The 18,034-nt window shown below is 46.9% G+C and overlaps 2 protein-coding genes and 1 long non-coding RNA gene across 3 annotated transcripts; 1 reads left to right on the forward strand and 2 right to left on the reverse strand.

The window, feature by feature from the left end:
- LOC136538884 (uncharacterized) lies at positions 1 to 4,560 on the reverse strand. Its single transcript, XR_010779480.1, has 3 exons — positions 4,341 to 4,560; positions 4,196 to 4,264; positions 1 to 253 (listed from the first exon to the last, which is right to left on the reverse strand). It is a non-coding gene; the product is annotated as an uncharacterized lncRNA (long non-coding RNA).
- A 2,123-nt stretch (positions 4,561 to 6,683) lies between these two features.
- LOC136538885 (putative ripening-related protein 7) lies at positions 6,684 to 7,103 on the forward strand. The gene has a single exon (XM_066530819.1). It carries the CDS (start codon positions 6,684 to 6,686, stop codon positions 7,101 to 7,103), a length of 420 nt encoding a protein of 139 aa, XP_066386916.1.
- A 2,717-nt stretch (positions 7,104 to 9,820) lies between these two features.
- LOC136538886 (putative ripening-related protein 6) lies at positions 9,821 to 10,716 on the reverse strand. The gene has a single exon (XM_066530820.1). The coding sequence runs from the start codon at positions 10,664 to 10,666 to the stop codon at positions 10,178 to 10,180; it is 489 nt and encodes a 162-aa protein (XP_066386917.1). The 5' UTR covers positions 10,667 to 10,716; the 3' UTR covers positions 9,821 to 10,177.
- Positions 10,717 to 18,034: the final 7,318 nt, after the last annotated feature.

Raw genomic sequence — 18,034 nt, forward strand, 5'->3', positions numbered from 1 at the left:
GAGAGCCTGAAATGTCAGCAGAAGTCATGGAAGTAGGAGCCGGGCGATCAGAGCCCGCTTCTTTGGCAGAAGTCGGTCTTGCCTTTTTCACAATAGGCTCTTTCGGCGGATCGACGACCTTGCGCGAATTTTTCTTTGCCTTTTTAGTAAAAAGATCAATGGACAGGGCGTCCACAAAGCCGAAGGCATCGTGCACATCGGCAACCTTGGCTTTGCCGGCCGCTCTAGCCATCTCACCAAAACTCGAAGACGCCTGAAACATAAAAAGCAACGACATCAACAAATTGGTAAACAACCAATGAAGCGAAAGGTCGAACCAAACTAGCAACGAAAAATGAAGCACAAGAGAAACTATAGCGTCACCATTTCGGTCCAGACTTGCCCAAATCGGCGGGTCTATCCGATCACGACATTTTTGCTATTGCCCACCTTGCCAGCAATCTCTCTTCCGATGCGAACATCGGTAGGTTCAGCAGGGGCACACCCTCGGCCGCTAAGCTTTCGCTTGCAGGATTCCATGGCAGCAGTGTTCATGCCGCTCCCCACCATCATTTTCCATGCTCTACCTCTTTGCCCTCGGGTCCCACCACCACGGGGAATAGAGGCGCTAACCGAAATGCTGGTCAAAGGGTCCGATCGCTCAGCATAGTCAAGACCCATTACGTCGAAAACACGATTCAATCACCTTTTGCCAGCCAAAGACTGGCATTTGCCCTTGTGTTCCCTACTGCCATAAAATCCAATAATTTCTTCAGCCTTGTGCTCTACGAGATTCACAAAGCTAAAGTTGGACAGAAGCGCTTTTGAAGGCACAATTCCAAGATTAGAAAATTTCCGTCCCTTCACACAACATTAGAAAATTTCGTCTCAAGCGACAGCGGAGGGCTATTACACGCTACCCATTCCTCCATAAGGTCTCGACTGATCTGCCAGTGTGAAGTCAAGGCAAATGCGTTAGCAGCTTCTGTGTCGCGCGGGCCATCAGCCAAGATTTTGGCTAGACAAAATCCTTCCATCGGAGTCATCTCTGACACTAGTATATGTGCTTTTGGCAGCTCGTTCATCAGCGCATCCGTTACATCCTCATTGGAGCACACGCGATGGTAGAACCAGTAATCGGTCCATCGAGGCCACTTGTTCTGATAAGCTGGCACAATCTGCATGGTGCCTTTTGTCTTCTTTGGAACGAAATTGTAAGACACATAATGGGCCACCATCTCGGTCTTTGTCCGTATGTCTTTCACCATCTTCTCATGAAAATGGGTCTCATAGTAACGAGCGAAAGTATTTACGCTCAAGGCACACCCAGACATCTTCAGCGCCATAGCAAATATGCCCATCCACGCAAAAGCATTGGGGGTCAGGTGATAGATCTATAGGTTGAAACGCTACAGAACCTCGCCCACAAAATCTTCACAAGGAAACCTTAGCCCAGCCTCAAAGAAATCGCGGAAGACAACCGCCTCATAGAGTTCCGGGTGAGGCACCTCCTCTTGACCTGGAGCATGGCATAACCCGCGAAGCGAAGACTTCAAAAGCCCCTGCTCAACATACTAGTCGAGATCCACTTCGGTGATGCGGGGATCACCCAATGCAATAGGTAGCAGGAATCAATTAAGACCGCCTTTTTCACAGTAGCCGGTACTGGCCCTGCGGTTTCGCCTTCCTCTCCCTCCTCCACAATCTCAACATCAGTATCAGTCTCTTCGGCAACCTCAACATACAAAGGGCCCTGAGTATTCCGCAATGTCGCCTTCATTCTTTCAGACGCGCTTTGCGAATTAGTGCGAGATTCCAAACTAGAACCGTCTCATGAGCTCCTGCTAGTTGAACTTGCGCCAGACGATGACTCACTCGACATCTATCCAAGCGAGTTCCATACGAAAACCTAAAAACAGGAAAAAGTAAAGAGGTGAATAAAGCATAGCACTAAAATAGTACAGCCGTGATAAAGAGTAAAACAAAAGCAAGAAAGACAAAAATGAATACAAACCTACGAAAAGCTTGGCGATGGTTGGAGGTCGGGCGAAGATGAGTCAGCAAACCAGAGCCTGAGCGAAAGAGCCAAGGAGCGAAAGCTTCGTTCCCAACCAAGTGCTGAGGGTAAGACGAGTGCGCATGGCTCCACTGGCTCGGGGTGTTTATATAGGCACCCACAGGGCCTGGCGCGCGAATCGAGGAAATGACGTGACGGTTCGCTTAACCACCGCGACGGTTCGAATTTTGAGAAATAGTTACACAGCGCGATAACCGAAAAACAGTTACACACTGTTCCAAAAATAAAAATAATCACAATTAATATTATTACAATAATAATAGTAATAACAAAATAAAATACATACATATATACACGTATAGCAAACACGCACAGACCTTCACCCTTCGCCTGGGACGGCATACGAGCCCCACTACTCGGTAGTCCCATAAATTCGCGAGGCAAATGCGCTCGGATCGAGAGCCTCCTCGCGCATTTTTGAGGGGCTAATGTTGGGGACGTGCCCCGTCTATGGGCACACTGTGTGGCTCAATCGCCGTCCCAGTTTCTCGCGGAAGTGAAATAACGGGAGTTGGGCTCCGGCGCACTCAGCATTTTGCTAGAATAAAAGACGAAAGGGCGGGACATGAGTGAAGAGAAGGATGTGTCGAGCCCCCTTCTCGCCACAGTGAAGTAAGGGCGGCACTTTCTGTCCCATTCCTGGACATCCCTTTTTGATATAGAGAAAGGGTGGACTCTGCGGCCGGGACCAAGCTGTGCCTAGTCTTTTCCTTTGGCCCTAGCGACTGGCTCGCTGACAATCTCGGTTATTCGCTCTGACGAATAGCTATTAATGGTTTGGTCGCTTGTTTTTGCAGGTTTCGCCAAAGCGGGACGCGCAGTCGATCCCGGCTATTCGTTTAGGCGAATATCTATTAACGGTTTGGTTAATCGTTCCTGCAGGTTTTGCCAAAGGAGGGAGCGCAGTCAATCTTGGCTATTTGCTTAGGCGAATAGCTGTTAACAATTTGATTGATCGTTTCCACAGGTTTCACCGAAGAAGCCGACTGCCTTCACAGGTCTGACAGTTTTTGCCCACCAGGGGCTTGGCCGGTCGGTTGAACAGGCGACATGAGGTGGGGTCAGCCAGGTCTTGCCAGGGCGGCGCTATCTGAGGCAAGCGGGGGCTCTAGATGGCGAATGAGCCCAAAGCTGTGGGGAATGTTCTGTGATTTTATAGTAGATGGGAGGGCATTTACGTCCTATACAAAGCCCATGGGCATGTATAAATAGCCTCCGTTGAGGGAATGTAAAAGGGAGGAACAAGCTTAATGAAATCGTTCATCTTGTTTCGCTCAAGTCCCATTTTATCCGCATTTCGTGCTTGATTTCGCTTGAGCGGCAACCAATGTTCGAAGGCCTTGGCCTAGAACAACATGTTATACTTGTCTTAAACTCAGGTCCTTCTTCGAGCCCAAACCTTCAAAGAACTATTTTTTGCTCACCACTTATAGCTCACCGACTAGACAACATCATAAAACACCACACAAGCATCCAAAACGGGGACATGCATAACATTCAAATATAGCTATATTAGAATAGTACACCAATCATAAAAAATAGCAAGTAAAAAGGTTTTAAAGATGTTCTACACGTTGCTATGAACACACAAGCGCGAAAAGCACACTAATCAGAGCTACGGTGAGCAAGATACGGCTATCGAAAGATTACTTTAATTAGGGTTGCATATTATTATTTTATTCAAAAGCTTTAATCATGTTAAACAACATCACTAACACATAGATTGCATTGCAACGGGTCTAACGCAACTTGAACGAGTCAAAACGAAGAACATAGCATATATGCTAATTATAAGCTACTGATGGCAAAACCGTAATTACTGTGAACTATTTCCGAATTAAAATAAATATAAATCAGAAATAAATCAAAGCAGGGACTGATGGTTATATTACATAAAACTGCAGGGGTTTTTTTAGCAAAACAGCAGGCGAAGGGGTATTGTCCAATATTGGCCGTTGATCTTAGATCGAACAGCTGGGGCGGATTGGGATGAAACCAGCCGGCCGGAACAAGGAGCCGGCGCGACGGCGGCCATGACCGGCGGCGAAGAATTCGCCGGCGAACACAGAAAAGGGCCTATGGGCCTCGGTTTGACTCGGGGAAGGCACAGTATGAAAGGGGAGGTGACTTCGAACTCACCATGGGTGATTTTGACGACGGGGAACGGGCGGAGATGATGTAGGGCTCGACGGAGCGGCAGCGGCCTTCCTGCAGGGTTCGGCAACGTCGTGTGACGAACAGAGAGCGAGAAAGAGAAATACAAAGGCATACTCGGGTTCCTTACGGCAGGTCAGAGCTCGGTAACTGGCAACCGACGACGGGGAAACAGCGGACAGCGGCGACAGCGGCGGCGGTCGGACGCGCTCTGCTCGGCGAGATCCAAGGCGGCTGCACTGCTAGCTAGGGCGGAGGCGGTACGTGGATGTGAAACGGATGCGCGTCGGGATCCTCTCCTTCTTATAGGGGTGGCTCGGGTTGGTCCACACGCAGGAGATCCGAGAGAACCGGGATCGGGTTCGGCGATTTCCAACGGAGAGAGAGAGAGGGCGAGTCCGACTAGGACGGAGGTAGGAGAAAGAGAGGGGTGAGGCTGAGAAGGAGGACCCACACGTCAGTGGAAGAAAGGCGCGGGGCCGGTGCGTCAGCCAGACAGAGAGAGGGATGGGGCGCGCTTGCGGGCTTAGTCTCCAGCTGGCCTGCCTTCTGGGTGCGGGCCGCGGGATTTGGACGGAGCTGGGCCTGCAGGGTGGAGAGAAGGAAAGGCCGACATGGGCCTGCGGCTGACATAAACAGAGAGAAGGAGGTGGGCTTCCCGGCTGAAAACGAAGAGAGAGGTTTTCCTATTTCCTTTTCTTCTATTTCAAAACATTTTCAAAAGCAATTTGAATCATTTTGAAATTTGGTCAAAACCACTCAGTACAATGAATCAAAATGCACCAAAATTAATGTACAGAAATGTTTCTACATCCTATGATGAATTTTAATTTAAAGCAAATTTTTATTTGCCTATGTTTTTCATGAGCACTAAAATACAAAATTAAATCAATTTATATCTATTTCGAAAGAAGCAAATTTGAGGGTGTTACAAAAGTTGTGGGCCTATATACAATGTGTAGCTAGGTCCTACAGTGAAGAACCGAGTACTCCGGGTAGGTGAATCCAAGAAGGTAGGACATTTCTAGGTAAATCCAGAACCCGACAGTGATATTGTACTACCGCTGTCGGGCCAAGTTAAGAAACGGTTTTAACATATCACTGTCGGCTCATGCCTCTACTATGCAGATACATAACTATTGGGTCACGGCTTGACCCAGCAGTGAGAGTAGAGCTTCATTGCTAGGTCACTGGGATCTCAATCATTAATGTTGGGTGCACCATTTTGACTCCGACAATGAATTTAGATCACTGCTGGCTCCAGCGTACCCGACATTGATGGGCCGATAGGATTAGTGTGTTTAGTAGCCAGTGATTATGCAAATCTCTTCTAATATATGTCACATAGATTAAACTCTGTTTTTTGCAAAGATAGTTCAGACATACTTTCGAGACAAATAAATATGGAGTACCCTCAACATTTCTTCCAAAGTGCATTTAAGCTAACTTACTCCCTCCTGATAAAAACAGTAAGTGACATTCTACAGTTGTTTGGAACTATAAGATTTTATTAAACTTGGAATAGTTGCTTGTTACGATATATTTGTAGAAAATGACAAATGCACATTGCTATTATACCAACTTTCAAGATCAGCCTACTTGTACCATTTTCCAAGCAGTCAAACTCAACAGGTAAAAAGCAATTTATGGTCAGAGGTTAGAATGGTTGACTTAAGACAATAAAAATCGTTACTCAGTAAATGGAGGCGAGTAGGGGTAGGCTAAACCCCGGTACGGTTGAGGGCAAAAATAAATTAACTTTACTGCAAATAAACCTATTGTCCTGTTCGATTGGTTTATAAGCCGAACTTTTTCAGCCAACGAACAATATTTTTCTCTCACATCAAATCAGTCAACAGCACTTTCAGTCATGGCTTATCAGCCAAACGAACAGAGCTTATAGGTCAAATTTCAGTAACACGTACTTCCCTCGTGTTGCCACGGAAATTAAATTCATTTTGTATCATGGTCCGACCTGACGGTTGACTAAGTCTCCTAATCATCACCTGACAGAGTGACAGCAAGGCACGTTGGCCCTTCATTAGGGAACCAAAGTATATGAAACTCGTATTGGACATGACGTATGCAATTTCTTCGGTTGATCAGCCAGTGGAATGATGAAGTACACGTCCACTCAAATTAAACATTTGGGGATTTCCAGCTTCAGCTTCCAAAACAAAACATCGGCTTGCTCATCAGTTGTTCTTGCGCAGGAATTACCGAGAGGCGGATATGGTAACATCGCAGCGAGCTGACAGCCTGACACAGTGACACATATCATTACATACGGATAGTAGCTAGCATTCCTGATAGTACAACGCAACGCACTTGTCTCAGATAGGGCCCGGCCAATTAACCTGGTATCGAGCTCAACGATCTGAGAAGTGAGAGCACGCCAATATATACGCCCCACGGGCCAAGCGGCAGTGCAGCACCTCGATAGAGCTCATTAGCAATAAATAATTAAATAGCGATGGCGAAGGCTAAGATTGCGGCAGTCATCGTCATCCTTGCTCTGCTTCAGGTCTCATGCGCCACAGCCCGGAAGCCCGATGGCGGCAGCGGCGGCACCTCTGCTGTGATGACGGTGAACGGGTTCCAGAAGGGTGGGAGCGGTGGAGGCCCGTCGGAGTGCGACGGCAAGTACCACGACGACGACGACCTGATCGTGGCGCTGTCCTCGCGGTGGTACGCGGGAGGGAAGAGGTGCCAGAATAAGATCCGCATCACGAGCAAGGACACCGGGGAAACCGTGGAGGCCACGGTCGTGGACGAGTGCGACTCCAACCGCGGCTGCAAGAACAACATCGTGGATTCCTCTCCCGCCGTCTGGAAGAAGCTCGGGCTCGATACTAAGGTCGGCGAGGTCCCCGTCACCTGGTCCGACGCCTGAATTCACACGTCACGCACCGAGTTGGATCTTTGGATGGGTGCGCGGTATGGAAATGCCGGCGTGCGGTTGTGCCTTACCTCTAGTTAATTACTACAGGTAGTTTAATTTGCTAGATCGACTCTCCGCTTGATACCGGAGAGGTCAAATAAAAGTTTGCTTTCACGAGGGTGCAGAACCCCCCGTTGGATGGGCGCGCGGCGAGGGGCACATATTCTGGAGATGCCGGCGTGCTGCTGTGTCATTAGGCTATCTCCAACGACAACACCTAAAATACAAGACCTATTCGTTCTTTGGGTAGCGCTACAGGTAAAAGGTTCAATACTTATTCGGCATCTTCTCTAACAATAAGACCCAAAAGAGAATCCTTTCTGTAAATGAGTTTCCAGGAGAGAGGATACTTATATTTGGGTTGTACCTCTCAGGTAACCAAAGATAGGTCTCCCGTATAGGTACTTTGTTGGAGACTAATTTTAGGTCTCTTGCTACCCATTTTAGGTTTGGATCTCCTTATTGAAGACAGTCATACTACAAGTAGTTTTTTTTAACACTCTCCGCTTAATAGTGTGGACAGGTTGAATAAAAGTTTCCATTCACGAAGGGCTAGAACAAACTGCTGTTTGGTATATGCGTGTTATTTCCTTGTAAAATCATGTTCCTCCGAATTATATATATCACGTCACGTCTTTGTGAGTTTCATTTGCTATGTGTCAAATGTCAGTGCCGGTCTCTTCAAAACCGGCTGAGATAATGCCTGTAGGCCCATCACTGCCAGTCTGTGGCTAAAACCTGTGCAGTGATAGGATCAACCAACGGTGATATTCGGGTCATCGTTTTAGATAAAACTGACGCTAATATTATCACTGTCGGTTTTAGCTAGGAACCGGCAGTGATATTGGGTCATCACTGCTGGTTTTTGGCTAAAATAGACATTGATACTATCTATCGGTTCATAGCTTGAACCGGTAGTGATATGTTGCACGAAAAACTTCATAGCTTTCTCATATGATGTTCGACGAAGACGAGTTTTACACCAAAGTTGTAGTACTCGACGAGATCTACAACTTTGTAGTTTAAACTTTTTTGATTTGAGATCGTCTGGATGTCCAAACATACCCCACAAGTATTTACCAATCAATTTTTAAAAAGAATACCATTAATCTCAGGCGTGAACATAGACCCAAGTGAAAGCAAATGAGGAATAATAACACCATGAATTTGTCTTATAGAACACTCGAATTGCAAAACTAACAATGAAGTGGTCATATCATCTAAATACCATAGAAGGTATAAGAATATTAGTGATATTGACAATTGAATTATCCCCTAAATACCAAATGCAATACTACATTTACTACTTATTAGGGGTACAATTCGAATCCTAGAGACATGTAGAAAAATATAATTTGAAAATCCATTACATGTATTCAAACTCTAGAATGAGATTTGAGGTACTATCTAGAAGATATATATCATTATAACTCATTTACCCCTATAATACTCTTGGGTCTCGTTTGGATCCTTGGAATTAAATTTATTTTAATAATTACAATTTAGACACACATTAATTAATTTAATATGGTTGTATATGGATTATATTTGTATATAAGTGTTGGCTATACGAGAAAGATACTTATGTGTTGCATTTCTACCATAGGAGAGTGAGTTGAAGAGCGTGTTATAAGTTGCAAAGTAGAAACATTAGAATTGTGATCTATAGAATCACTTTCCATCTTTCACCCTATGAATTTGAGATAGACTTATATGTGAACTTTAGAAAGTGGTGGAATGTCAAATTCCAAGCCAAATAGCCTAATTTATTAAGTGGATTTCAATTCCTCCAAATGAAAGGATGCAAACGGCCCCTTAAAGAATTTAGTTCCCTAGAAAGATAGATTTTATTTGTATTGTACAACTAATAATGTCATATACACATCAAGAATATTGCTCATATTTATTCATTTCACAATTCACAGAAGAACTGCAAGCCAAGTTTTTGAAAGACAAAGTATTGTGGTGCCAATTATGCATACAATTATGAAAAGTGTGATTTCAGTGATTTGAGCAATGAAGTTCAAAGGATGACTTTATGAGGGATCATATTTGATTAAATCTGCCTCGAAAGTAAACCAATAGGATCTTATTTGGCAAAATGTTGAAGTTTATGCATAGAACATGAACATTATTGACATTTGTTCATGAAGAATAGAAGATGTTGAAGAATAATACATGGCCAAAAATGTTAAGTGTTGTATTCTTTTTTCCCTATGTGGGTTTTTACACAAGATTTTTAATGAGGCAATATGTGTGCAATGTAATTTGCGAATACGATCTACTCTTTTCTCCTAAACTGTTTTAAATTACCACTAGGTTTTCGGTTAGAGTTTTCAATGAGGCATGTACATATCGTGATAATCGTCGAAGAGGAAGTGTTGTAAAACATAAAGATTCTAACTTGAAAAGAAAGGAGGAGGAATTATAGATCTTAGTCCATTCACTTAAGCTTGCTGTGAACTATATATACATGAGATGAGAGCTCTACGTTATAATCATCAGTATTCGAATGATAAAGAATAGTTCTTCTATCTCGTGTCTATGTATTCTTTTATTTTTATCTACTGCATTGCTCATATGAGACGGGGAGAGACAGATTTTAACTGCTGTCAACGTGTTTTACAACATTTAGAAACAACTGAGTGGTGAACAACTAACGCGATATATATGAACAAACACGTGGTTTTTAGAAACTGATAGACTGACAGGAACACCTTAACGTTACATGACAAGTCGCGTACACCATGCAAGTAGTTTTATTCTGCCACTCTAGCTACCTACTAGGTACGTAGCATGCCTCGAGAGTAGCAATAATTGTCACAAACGACACACAAATCAACTGTACCGTCATCCTCTCATTCTCTAGATGCAGGTACAATTACAGACTCCACGTCGTACGTGACAACAACAACGCAAGCCGCCGGGACAAGGGGACCTGATCAAAGAACATGTCTTCGTCCTTCCCTTGCTGGCGGCCGGCCGGCAAGACCACCGGCCGCCCTCCGCGCGACCGACGGCTGGTTTCATGCGTCGGACCAGGTGACTGGGACCTCGCCGATGTCGGTGTCATGCCCGAGCTTCTTCCAGACGGCCTTGGACGTGTCGACGATGTTGTTCTTGCAGCCGTGGCGGGAGTCGCACTCGTCCACGACCGTTGCCTCCACGGTGCGCCCGTTCTGCACGCTCGTGATGCGGATCTTGTTGTGGCACCTCTTCCCTCCCGCGTACCACCCCGTGGACAGCGCCACGATCAGGTCGTTGTCGCTGTGGTACTTGCCGTCGCACTCTGATGGGTCTCCGCCTTCCTCGCCCTTCTGGAACCCGTTCACCGTCATCACCGCGCGCGTGCCGTGGGCCGACACCGCCGGGGACGAGCAGCCGTTGCCCTTGTGGCCCAGCAGGACCGAGTCCCCGCCGCACGGGTCCGGGTCGTGGTGATGCCGCGCGACGCCGCACGAAACCTGCACCAGAACAAGCACGGCCAGGACGACGGCAAGCGTAGCGTTCGCCATTGCTAACAGCTCTACCCCCTTCGTAAGCTGTAGCTAGCCTTGTACTTGCACTTGCACTTGGTCACTTGCCGTGGTTCTTCAGGTGTGCGGCTCGAGCGGTTTAAATAGGCGCGCGCGTGCGGTCGAGCCACGTGTCAATCGCATCGTTGTTTGAGGACTGAGATGCAACAAATCCGTCTTCCTAGAATACCACTACGATTCTCTTTGGTGCACTCGATACCGGACGGGGACAGGTCCGTGGTAAACCGATGGTTTTGGATTTCATGGTGTCGCTTATGTTATTACAGCGGTAATATCCAAGGGGGGAATATGTGACTTCCAAGGAAAGGAGAACAATAGAAGCCACGAACCGCTATTATTGGAACGGGCATGCATGACGGCAGCAATGATGTCCATATTGTCAGAAATAATTCACCAGTGATCGCAAATCACGTCATTAGCTGTACTTAACCCCTTCGCAAATCACGTCATTAGCTGTACTTAACCCTATGGACTCTTTCGCCCCTACAGGAATTTTATTTAAAGATAAAGTCACAAGAGGAGACAACAGTCAAGACAAGAAAAATTAAGAAACAAAGAATGAAAGAAAGAAAATAAAATGAAGCAAGAAAATTACGACAGATTCTGGATCCATTGATCAAATAAAGCGGAGTCCTTTGCCTTGGCCCTTAGGGTCAGAAGCTGGATTTCTTTCTTGAACACCTCCTTTGCCCAGGACATCAAAATTGTTGAGATCATGAAGAATCTATTATTAACCTGTGATCTTACCTCCAGTATAGCCTCTGTAGCTATGATGTTACCTTGGAAGGATATTCCAATTGAACTCCAACATTGCTTAGCAAATGGGCAATTAAGAAACAGATGTGCAGAGGTCTCCTCAGCGCTCAAATTGCACACGAAACAGTTATATGATTCAAGTTGCATGTTCTTTCTTTTAATGATATCTCTTGTGCTTAGCCTATCCTTTATAAGCAACCAGAAGATGACTTTCTGCTTTGGTTGGCAAAAGCATTTCTAGAGTCAGTTGAAAGCTTGGTGGACTTCGCTGTGACCAATCAGAAATTTGTATGCTCTTGAAGAGGAGAAGGCAACCCAATTTGAGTTCCAGATGTCATGCTGATCCATCAATGGAAAGTGCTCTCTTATGGATTCCACTGCTTGTAACTGACTAAAGGCTTCTGTTGACAATGGCAGACCGAAAAGACCATTGATTGATTGCTGATGGTATACTGAATGAACTGAAATCCATTTGTTCTTGGCAAAAGAATACAGTTCTGGATAGTCAGACTTGAGTGGCTGCTGCATCCAATTGTCTTGCCAGAAAAGGCAAGTTTGACCATTCTGCAAATTTACCCTTAGATAAGGATTTAAAAGTTTCAAGGAGCTTTAAGATGTCCCTCCACCAAAAGGAGCCTTTTTTAGGGTGTTGCCTGACAGCTTTCCATTTGGATAGTGTTTTTCCCACACCATTGTTCCCAGGGTATATCTCTTCTGTTCAAGAACTTGTCTAGATTTTTCATCAGTAAGGCTTCATTCTGCTTCTGTAGATCCAAAACCCCTAGACCTCCCTCCTCCTTTGGTTTGCAGACCATCTCCCAAGCAGCTTTGGAAGGTTTCCTAGAATTTAAATCTGATCCCCTCCAAAGATAGTGTTTTCTGAATTTGTCAATTCGCTTGAGCACTCCCTTAGGCAAGGCAAGGGCACAGAGACGGAAGGTGGGAAGAGCAGTGAGGACTGCATTTGTCAGTTCCAGTTGCCCAGCTTGAGAAAGGAAGGAAGAAGCACATGCAAGTCTCCTCTCACATTTGTTTACCAATGGAAGGAAATCCTCAACCTTAGTTTTGGTGAGGCCGTGAGGCCAAGTGGAAACCGAAGATGAGTGAAAGGAAATGAACCTTTAGAGCAGCCAAAGGTATTTGCCAAGAGATCAAACTTGGTTTCAGAAATATTGATGGGAAGCATCAGAGACTTACTGTAATTGACCTTCAAACCTGTGGAACACAGAGAAAGAGTGGAGGACAGATTTGAGGAAGAAGAGTTGCCTAGCATCTCCTTCGAGGATGATCAAGATGTCATCAGCATACTGAATGACAGGGAAGTCAGTGCAGCTGTTAAGAGGGATGGCCAAATTAAGGAGACCAATAATGTCCTTTGCCTTGTTAAGGACAGATTGTAACAGGTCAGCAGCCAGGACAAAAAGCAAAGGGGAAAGTGGATCACCTTGCCTCACACCTATTTTACAATGAATATTTTTGCCAGGGACACCATTGAGTAATACCTTAGAAGATCCAGGTGAAAAAATGTTGCTGATCCAAGAAATCCAAGTTTTCCCAAAGCCTCTAGCTTCCAATAATTCCAGGATGGTTGAGTGCTCAATTTTGTCAAAGGCCTTCTCAAAGTTTAGCTTTAGTATGACTATTTCTTTTCAGGAGTGGTGGCACAGGTGTATTTTGAGAGGAAAAGAGAGTCGAACAGGTATTGAATTGTATCTCGTGTTCCAAAATAACAACTTAACAAGCCATCTATCCCGGAGTACGTTGTCGCATGCTAGATATAGCTCACCGACACCGCTAGCCATCCACCTATCCCGTGCGTATTCGCTCGCGGCGGTCGCAGTTCCCGCGTGCATGTCCTTTAATTTGCAAACTCAGATCGGTTCCCGTTGTGGTCGGTATGCTGGATCATGCGGCAGCATTGTGCGACGGTAGCGGACTCCCCGACCCCGAGGCTGCACAAGACGAACGCGAGCTCAGCGGGGGTGACGAAGCCATTGCTGTTGGCATCGAAGACCATGAACATGTAGTGCAGGTCCTCCTCGACAGCATCGGCGAAGGTAGACTCCATCAAGGCGACAAACTAATAAGGCAGGCTGATGTAGCCATCGGTGGAGGCGGACTCCATGAGCGTGGTGAAACTCAAGTAGGCTGATGTAGCCATCGTTGTCGGCGTCAACTTCCTGCATCATGCGGGACACCTCGTCGTCGGTGGCCACGTAGCCCATGCTCTCGAACAGTCCCTCATGCTCGGACGCGCAACAGAGAATTATCGTTGGCGGTTTGCCTTGACTGTTGCGACTTGCGAGGCCTTGAAGATTCGAGGTGCTCTAGTTGATGAGGAGAGGGATGGCTAATATGGAGGAACAAACTCCGGCTGGCTTCCTTTGGTGGCTAGCGGCCAGCCATAGCTAGCCAGCGCTAGCCTCCCCTACGTGGAGCTTGGCTGGTGGGATGTTAGGACTGCTATCTCTACGTCGGCTGTCCCTAGGACCGTGCCGGACGAGCTACTGGAAATCTTTTGCCATGTTATGTGATAGTGTATGTAATGTAGTGTGTAATTCTGATTCTGTGACCCGAAACGTTCATCAAAAACGCGAAACGAAAGTTACATTCAATGTCGCGTTATATGACTTAGGGTTGTAAACGAATTTTTATTAAACGAAAATGCTATAGAATGCATATACGAAACTTTAATAAAGTTTGTAGTACAAACTTCGTAGGTGACGATGAAATACCTGCGATCGAGAAATGAATTCCCTAGCTAGCATGGTTGGTAGCGTGGAAATCGAATTTGATGTGAACCGATCAAAACTTAGCAAAATTCTCGAGTTGAAAGCAGTGTGACGATGCGATATTAGTGGATTAAATCTGGAAAACTTGACTTAAGGCTTGTGCTATATTTTTGCTCAGTGGTTAGCATCAAAGTATATACTTCCTAATGGTAGCAAGGTTAGTTTGGTTTGGGCTTGGCTTGATCACTAATTAATTGCTTTGGAAAGCTTGAAATAGTAACTTGACAGCCTAGCTTTAGCTCCGGATGTCGGTCGGCACTGCTAGCTTGGTAGTCCCCTATCTCCCTCTCCACTGCACCTTAGTTCGAGTGGGTAGGTCCTATTAGCAGCTTAACCAACCCTCTTTAGCTTCGTCGAGGTGGATGAGCGGTGCCGTAGTTGCTCGCCGTCGTGTCGTGCTGCGCCCCCGGTCACGCTGCGCTCCAACCGCCGCTGTCGCGCAGCACTGCTGCTGCTGATCCTTCACGGCTGCGTGCGCGTGGGCTTGCCCCGCCTGCCTTGCCATCACATCCACGCTCGATGCGACGCTACGCTGCTGCCCCTCCCCAGACCGGCGCCGGCCACTGCGGCGCACAGGGCCGAGCCGCCGTCGGCTTGCTAATTATGGCAATGCGGCCTACCGTTCCTGAGCGCGTTTGGCTGATTCCCCCACCACCCTGTAGCACATGCGCGCTTGTGCTACGAGTTGATAGCCACGTCCATCCATGCCGGCTCTTCCCCTATTTCCTCTGTCGCTGGACCCGCGCCTTCAATTCGGCTTGGTGGAGTCACCTCGGTCCAATTAACTTTGCCCGTGGCTTCATTGCATAGTTAGCCAGCCACCCGACCCCATCTTGTAGTGATTCTTACCGTGCCATGCTCCAATTTGGAGCTTCCTTCCTGCCGGGTTGATCAGGCCGTTTGGCATGTGTCGGCGGCAAGGCCCCCTCTCCAGAGCTGCTCACGCTCGATCCATTGCACCACCCGCTTTGCCTCCACCTACTCACCACCCGACGCACCTTTGCCAAGTTGCTATCACCTCCTATCCACCCCTGACGTAGTCTTGCCACCATGAGGCACCACCGCACCGTCTGTGCACATGCAGCCAGCTTGGCTCGGGCCGCCTCCGGTGGAACCACCACCTCGGTTGGGTCTGTGGTGAGTTCCTTGAGCTCATGCGCTACCCCTGCTGCTCCGGCGTTGTTGTGGCTAACCGGAACATCATCGTTTTGCTACAGGAGCTACGCCGCCGTGGTCTGACTTTACTGTGGCGTCCCGGCTCATGTTTTCATCGCCCAGCGTTTAGTGTTCATGCATAGGCAGGTACCGGCTCCCAAGATAGGGCGGGGTGGGTCCTGGGTGCCCGGCGGGGGTCATCGGTGCCATCGGCCGCCGCGCTGGCGTGCGCTACCAGGTCAAGGACCTCCCCGATGTGAAGACAGGATGTTGCAGGGGCCGTTTTGTGTAATCGTAGACTGAAGGAATAGCGCGCTTAGTGCTTGCGATATTACCGCGTAGGCCGAGGGCGTTTTCGCAAAATGACCGGCCCGCGCGGGCCTCCCCGTCGTGGGCCGCCGCCGCGCAGTTGGGCCACGCTGGTGGGTCACGTATGCGTGCTTGCGCTGCGTGGGAGTGGGCTGAGCTGCTCGCGCGATGGGCCGCGCGGGTGGAATCGGTTTTTCATTTTCCAGTGAATGAGTAAAGGTTTATTCAATTTAGTTTTGAGCTAAACTTTAAAAAATTATAGTAAATTCTATAGTTGTCCAAAAATAGTAAAACAAAATTTGTTAGGTTCACAAAAATAATATCTATCTGTTGGTGTAGCTAGTTTACAGTTATCTGTGATAATGATAGACTCATTAATTCATTTAGAAAAGCTTAGTATTATTTAGCTTAATATTTTAGGAATTTTTGTGGCAAATTGGTGATAACTTTAGCCATGAAATTTTTACAGTAGGTTCATTAGATTATTGTGTACTCACTATAATTTTTGTAGCCCTAAAGTAGGTTGATAAATAGAGTAGCTAGTACTCCTTGTTTTATCATATATAGAGTAAATCGATATTAAGAGTAAGAATGCCTTGAGTTGCTAAGTTAGTACATGCCATATTTCATACTTGTTAGTTGTAACAATAGGTAACTTAGCACCTTAGTCGGTAGAACTACCTTAGTAGCTTGATAGGTGTGTTTGTATTTTAAGAGTTGCTATTGCCGTATTACTAAGTGCCGCATCATCATTTCTTGCATGTAGATAACGAGTTGGTAGAGTTCGTTCCTGCGGGTGAACTGGAGTTCGAGGAGATCATTGAAGAGTACGAGGAGGAGATTCTCGCTCAGGAGGGAGCCCCGGAGGCATCAGTTGCTGACTTTGTTGACACACCGCCTACCCAAGACAAGCCCCGGTGCATAACCCCTATTTTTGAATGATCATTGAATACCTATATGATGCGCATTTATGTTACATGCATTTTATGAAAACTACATGCATAGATCTACTTACCTATGAGTCCTACTAGTATAGGTCGAGTAACTACTATGCTTAGGGTATCAGTAGCGTGAGTAACCTGCCGTTACTCACAACAGGTGAATATTATGATCACTCATGATAAAATGGTGGAAAGGAAAATGGAGACCGGGCAAGGATATTGTTTGGGTATTGATGGGTGTAAGAGGTTGTGTCCTGTGGCCAACAGGGCATAGCTTGGTTACACTTTTTCCTTGTCTGTGTCGTTTAAGGACCGGCCGTTGCATTGGGTTCTAGGCAAGTCACAGACTTATTATCCCAAGCACATACTTGGGTATGGGCGCAGGGAAGACTTGTTGCTCTCTTATCGTGGGTTTCGGCTCTTTCTGGACCAACTGATTGGAGGCGGGGATGGTGGAGGTCTAAGCACCGCACTGAGTCCGGGACTCGGGAGCGGGGGCTTGGTGTCCAAGTTTGGATGGGGACCTGGACCGCGCGACAGGAGAGTGATGGGTTGGTCCTACTTGTGCCTGGGGTACAAGTGGGGTGTGTGTTTTGGGGTACCTAGCTGGGCACATTGATTCATGAATCGCTGGCATTCCGGTATGGCTTGTCTACAGTCTAGCACCGTAGTAAGAACTGAAAGATGAAAGGTGATGAAATGGAGCTGTTTGTTCCACTCTTGATTGAAAGTGGAACATGTGCTTATATAGAATGACTAGATAATGAATAATTATGACTGCTAATAATAACATAAATAAGGATTCACTATTAGTATTTGTCGGGTTCATAAACCCGGGGTCCCTCGGGGACTGGCTTCCATGCCAAGGCTCGGCCCAAGCAGGCAGCACATGACTCATGGGCCGACCCAAGGATCTAAAATAATAGGCCAAAAGAGCGGTCCAACCACAGACCGGAAGGTCTAGCCGAAGAGGAACAACGCCCGCTCGTCGACTACTTTGGTCCACCTCTCCGACCGGAGTGCTCGCTTCGGACTCCAGCCGCCTCCGGACGGCCCCTTCGATCGGAAGGCTGGCCCAAGGCGCTACTTCCGACTCCGACCCCGTGTCTCCGACCGGGGTTCATAGAAACCATGCTCGCCACTCTTCTCCGACTGGCGCGACCAGGACCAACTAGGGCCATCCGACCAGAAATGCCCGCTCGGAAGGAACCAGGCGACGAACGTGAAAAGGCAAGCCAGGGCGCACAGAGTCAGACCACGATACCAGGACCATACCCTATACAGTACTCCGCAACCACCCTGACACGAACAGTATTATAGGCACCGACATTTCCTTCTACAGTATTATAGGCACCATTAACTCCCATACGGTAAGGCCCCCACGTGCCTCTGGG

Source organism: Miscanthus floridulus, chromosome 2, assembly GCF_019320115.1.
Source record: "Miscanthus floridulus cultivar M001 chromosome 2, ASM1932011v1, whole genome shotgun sequence".
In the NCBI taxonomy this organism is placed as follows: Eukaryota; Viridiplantae; Streptophyta; class Magnoliopsida; order Poales; family Poaceae; genus Miscanthus; species Miscanthus floridulus.